General features: G+C 44.7%; 1 protein-coding gene across 1 annotated transcript in view; it reads right to left on the bottom strand.

The window, feature by feature from the left end:
• Window positions 1-4,613, bottom strand: part of LOC112077407 (ephrin type-A receptor 5-like) — a gene marked incomplete at its 3' end in the record, with an annotated part of 14,544 nt that extends 9,931 nt beyond the window's left edge. Inside the window, exons 1-3 of the mRNA XM_070441682.1 lie at window positions 4,551-4,613; window positions 711-836; window positions 407-592 (exon numbers count right to left, since the gene is read on the bottom strand). Of these exons, the coding sequence (XP_070297783.1) occupies window positions 407-592; window positions 711-834 (310 nt within the window). The remainder of the gene's footprint in view (window positions 1-406; window positions 593-710; window positions 837-4,550) is intronic.
• Between the last annotated feature and the right edge of the window lie 1,408 nt (window positions 4,614-6,021).

Raw genomic sequence — 6,021 nt, 5'->3', positions numbered from 1 at the left:
ACAAATCTGACTCCATTACACCAGCCCTGTCAGAAGGAATGGGTCAAAATTCACCCAACTTACTGTGGGAATCTTGTGGAAGGCTACCCAAAACGTTTGACATAAGTTAAACAATTTAAAGGCAATGATACTAAATACTAATTGAGTGTATGTAAACTTCTGACCCGCTGGGAATGTGATGAAAGAAATAAAAGCTGAAATAAATCATTCTCTCTACTATTATTCTGACATTTCACATTCTTAAAATAAAGTTGTGATCTTAACTGACCTAAGATAGCGAATATTTACTAGGGTTAAATGTTAGGAATTGTGAAAAACTGAGTTTAAATGTATTTTGCTAAGGTGTATGTACACTTCCGACTTCAACTGTATTTTTACAGACAGAATGATATGAAACAAGACGTACTCTTGGTGACCACGCCTTCCAGGTGGATGATGTTTGGATGATCAAACTGTCCCATGATGGACGCCTCCCCTAGGAAGTCCCGCCTTTGTCGTTCTGTGTAACCTGCCTTCAGGGTCTTAATGGCTACTGGGAACTCCTTCTTACCAGGCAGGCGGAGGGGGCCGCTGCACACCTCCCCAAACTCACCTGGAATAGAAACACAGTTAACCAAAACACATCCTGCAAGACACACATGTAAACACACAAACGTTCAACCACAGTGTGTACGCATGCACACACACACACACACACACACTCCACTCACCGGCTCCAATGACTCTCTCAATTGTGATGCAGGAAACATCGATCTCCTTGGCGAACTCATGGACGGCCTGGTTGGGGTCCTCGTAGGTGTGGGGGTCGATATATGTACGCACCCCCGGGTACATAACTAGAGAGAGAGAGGACATACTCATAAGTGTGGGGGTCGATATACGTACACACCCGTCGGGGTCCATACACAGTGCATTCGGAAGTATTCAGACCCATTAACTTTTTCCACCTTTTGTTACGTTACAGCCTTATTTTAAAATGTATTCAATAATTGTCTACCTCATCATGAAAAAGCGAAAACAGGTTCATAAACAGAAATACCGTGTTTTTTTCGTGTATTTTTTTGTTTCGATCTTGTCTCTTTGCTGCAACTCCCCAACGAGCTCAGGAYGCAAAGGTCGAGTCATGCGTCCTCCGAAGCTTCTTAACACCTGCCCACTTAACCCGGAAGCCAGCCGCACCATGATTGGACATGATTTGGAAAGGCACACACCTGTCTATTTAAGGTCCCACAGTTGACAGCACATGTCAGAGCAAAAACCAAACAATGAGTTCGAAGGAATTGTCCGTAGAGCTCCGAGACAGGATTGTGTTGAGGCACAGATCTGGGGAAGGGTACCAAAACATTTCTGCAGCATTGAAGATCCCCCAAGAACACAGTGGTCTCCATCATTCTTAAATGGAAAAGGTTTGGAACAACTAAGACTCTTCCTAGAGCTGGCCACCCGACCACCTGGCCAAACTGAGCAATCAGGTGAGAAGGGCCGTGGTCAGGGAGGTGACTAAGGATCTGATGGTCACTCTGACAGAGCTCTAGAGTTCCTCTGTGGAGATGGAAGAACCTTCCAGAAGGACAACCATCTCTGCAGCACCCCACCAATCAGGCCTTTATTGTAGAGTGGCCAGACGGAAGCCAATCCTCAGTAAAAGGCACATGACAGCCCACTTAGAGAGCACCTAAAGACTCTAAGACCATGAGAAACCAGATTCTCTGGTCTGATGAAACCAAGATAGAACTCTTTGGCCTGAATGTCAAGTGTCACATCTGGAGGAAACATGGCACCATCCCTACGGTGAAGCATGGTGGTGGCAGCATCATGCTGTGTGGATGTACTTCAGCGGCAGGGATTGGGAGACTAGTRAGGATTGAGGCAAAGATGAATGGAGCAATGTACAGAGCGATCCTTGATGAAAACCTCCAGAGCGTTCAGGACCTCACACTGGGGCGAAGGTTCACCTTCCAACAGGACAACGACCCTAAGTAAACAGCCAAGACAACYCAYGAGTGGCTTCGGGACAAGTCTCTGAATGTCCTTGAGTGGCCCAGCCAGAGTCCAGACTTGAACCCGATCMAACATCTTTTGAGAGACCTGAAAATSGCTGTGCAGCGACGCTTCCAATCCAACRTGACAGAGCTTGAGAGGATCTGCAGAGAAGAATGGGAGAAACTCCCAGAATACAGTTGAGCCAAGCTTGTGGCATCATARCCAAGAAGACTCGAGYCTGTAATCTCTGCCAAAGGTGCTTCAACAAAGTACTGAGTCAAGGGTCTGAATACTTATGTAAATGTAATATWTCAGTTTTTATTTTAAAATACATTTGCAAAAATTTCTACAGACCTGTTTTTCWTTTGTCATTATTGGGTATTGTGTGTAGATTGATGAGGAGGAAAACAATTTAATCCATTTTAGAATAAAGCTGTAATGTAACAAAATGTGGAAAAAGTGAAGGGGTCTGAATGTTTTTCGAATGCACTGGGAACATAACTAGAGAGAGAAAGGAGATACTTGTAGGCGTGGGGGGGGCAATATACAGTACACTACCGTTCAAAAGTTTGGGGTCACTTAGAAATGTCCTTGTTTTCCATGAGTTGAAAAATTAATAGGAAATACAGTCAAGACGTTGACAAGGTTATAAATAATGATTTTTAATTGAAATAATAATTGTGTCCTTTGCTTTCGTCAAAGAATTGTCCATTTGCAGCAATTWCAGCCTTGCAGACCTTTGGCATTCTAGWTGTCAATWTGTTGAGGTAATCTGAAGAGATTTCACCCCYTGCTTRCTGAAGCACCTCCCACAAGTTGGATTGGCTTGATGGGCACTTCTTAAGTACTATCCGGTCAAGCTGCTCCCACAACAGCTCAATAGGGTTGAGATCCGGTGYCTGTGCCGGCCACTCCATTATAGACAGAATACCATCTGACTGCTTCTACCCTAAATAGTTATTGTATAGTTTGGAGCTGTGCTTTGGGTCATTGCCTTGTTGTAGGAGGAAATTGGCTCCAATTAAGCGTCGTCCACAGGGTATGGCTTGGCGTTGCAAAATGGAGTGATAACCTTCCTTCTTCAAGATCCCTTTTACCCTGTACACATCTCCCACTTTACCGCCACCAAAGCACCCCCAGGCCATCACATTGCCTCCACCATGCTTGACAGATGACGTCAAGCACCAAATCACCCCCAGACCATCACATTGCCTCCACCATGCTTGACAGATGACGTCAAGCACTTCTCCAGGATCTTTTCATTTTTTCTGCATCTCACGAATGGTCTTCTTTGTGAAGTGTCCATAACACTTTTTTCAATCTTCCTCTGTCCAGTGTCTGTGTTATTTTGCCCATCTTAATCTTTTAATTTTATTGYCCAGACTGAGATATGGCTTTTTCTTTGCAACTCTGCCTWGAAGGCCATCATCCCAGGGTCGCCTCTTCACTGTTGACGTTGACACTGGTGTTTTGCGGGTACTATTTAATGAAGTTGCCAGTTGAGGACTTGTGAGGCATCTGTTTCTCAAACTAGACACTCTAATGTACTTGTCCTCTTGCTCAGTTGTGCACCGGGGCCTCCCACTCCTCTTTCTATTCTGGTTAGAGCCAGTTTGCTCTGTTCTGTGAAGGGAGTAGAACACAGCGTTGTACGAGAACTTCAGTTTCTTGGCAATTTCTCACATGGAACAGCCTTCATTTCTCAGAACAAGAATAGACTGACGAGTTTCAGAAGAAAGTGCTTTGTTTCTGGCCATTTTGAGCCTGTAATTGAACCCACAAATGCTGATGCTCCAGATACTCAACTAGTCTAAAGAAGGCCAGTTTTATTGCTTCTTTAATCAGCCCAACAGATTTCATRTGTGCTACCATAATTGCAAAAGGGTTTTCTAATGATCAATTCGCTAACTTGGATTAGCGAACACAACGTGCCATTGGAACACAGGAGTGATGGTTGCTGATAATGAGCTTATTTTCGCCTATGTAGATATTACATTAAAAAATCTGCCGTTTCCATTTACAAAAGTAATTTACAACATTAACAATGTCTACAATGTATTTCCAATCAATTTTAAGTTATTTTAATGGAAAACAATTAGCTTTTCTTTCAAAAACAAGGACATTTCTAAGTGACCCCAAACGTTTGAACGGTAGTGTATATATATGTCAGAGCGACATTGGACTAAGATACAGTGGCATAGCATAGAATACAGGATATACATATGAGACGGGTGATGCAATATTTACAAACAATTAAGTAACAATTAAGATACCGTAGAATAGTATAGAGTACAGTTTACACATATGAGTTGAGTAACGCAAGATATGGAGACGTGATTAAAGTGGCTAGTGTTTCCTTTCATTAAAGTGGCCAGTGATTCCTAATCTATGTCTATAGGCAGCAGCCTCTGATGTGCTGGAGATGGCTGTTTAACAGTCTGTGGTGTAGTATATATACGAATACACATACTGTGTGTGTGTGTGTGTGTGTGTGTGTGTGTGTGTGTGTGTTGTGGTGTGTGTGTGTGTGTGTGTGTGTGTGTGTGTGTGTGTGTGTGTATACTTACTGTGGCCATTGTGGAAGTGTATCTTCTCTCATCAGGTTCCTGCTTGGCCTTGCTGTAGCCACAACCGCCTGAGGAATTTACCAATAAATTATGCTGTATTACTGTCATGTTACAACACACACATTGAGCCACAAACTAAAACCACATACACCACAGGAGAGCAGAGTTCCTATATGAGCTAACAACACACAGGAGAGCAGAGATCTATATGAGCTATACACACAAGGAGAGCAGAGATCCTATATGAGCTAAACCACACACAGGAGAGCAGAGATTCTATATGAGCTAAACCACACACAGGAGAGCAGAGATTCTATATGAGCTAAACCACACACAGGAGAGCAGAGATTCTATATGAGCTATACACACAAAGAGAGGCAGAGATCCTATATGAGCTAAACAACACAGCACAGAAGCAGAGATCCTGTATGATCTAAACCAACACACAGGAGAGCAAGGTCCTGATGATCTAAAGCCACACACAGGAGAGCAGAGATCCCATCTGCTGCGCTCTCTCTGCTCTCTCTCACCGCTGCTCTCTTCTGCTCTCTCTCTCTCTCTCCATTCTCACTTTCTCTCCTCTCTCTGCTCTTTCTTTCTCTATGCTCTTCTGTCTCTGTTCTCTGCATAGGGAGTAAACATCCTCTACAGTGGTGCTCCAAACAGACATCTCAACTCAATATTATGACAAGATGGACCGAGATAGAAGCAGATGAGAAGTGACGACATTGATTTTAAATGTGATCCTGTTCACACACAGTGCAGAGCTGCTCCACATGCCATAATACCATCCAACATACAGGACACAGAGCCTGGAGCTGGGGACTGCGCTGGCTTGGTGTTGCAGGGAATATTGGTTGGCATTGTGGAGGGTAGTCTGGTGATGGGGACTAGGCTTGCCTCCATGGATGAGGGAGTGGACAGCATTTGAGGGCAGTTGGTGATGGGGACTAGGCTTGCCTCCATGGATGAGGGGATTTGGACAAGCATTCTGGAGGGTATCTGGTGATGGGGACTAGGCTTGCCTCCATGGATGAGGGGAGTGGGACAGGCATTGTGGAGGGTAGTCTGGTGATGGGGACTAGGCTTGCCTCCATGGATGAGGGAGTTTGGACAAGCATTTTGGAGGTAGTCTGGTGATGGGTCTAGGCTTGCCTCCATGGATGAGGGGAGTTGGACAAGCATTTGAATGGCAGTCTGGTGATGGCGACTAGGCTTGCCTCCATGGATGAGCGGAGTTTGGACAAGCATTTTGGAGGGTAGTCTGGTGATGGGGACTAGGCTTGCCTCCATGGATGAGGGGGTTTGGACAAGCATTTTGGAGGTAGTCTGGTGATGGGGACTAGGCTTGCCTCCATGGATGAGCGGAGTTTGGACAAGCATTGTGGAGGCATCAATAGCAGTCGTATCCCAGTAAGACAGGACAGGGCTGTGGTTGCCTGGGACTGGAGGCAGTGAATCATCCATGTAG

The sequence above is a fragment of the Salvelinus sp. IW2-2015 genome, unplaced genomic scaffold (assembly GCF_002910315.2).
Source record: "Salvelinus sp. IW2-2015 unplaced genomic scaffold, ASM291031v2 Un_scaffold4533, whole genome shotgun sequence".
NCBI classification, from domain to species: domain Eukaryota; kingdom Metazoa; phylum Chordata; class Actinopteri; order Salmoniformes; family Salmonidae; genus Salvelinus; species Salvelinus sp. IW2-2015.
Note: the sequence above shows the minus strand (reverse complement) of the source record. Positions and strands in the feature narration are given on the sequence as shown.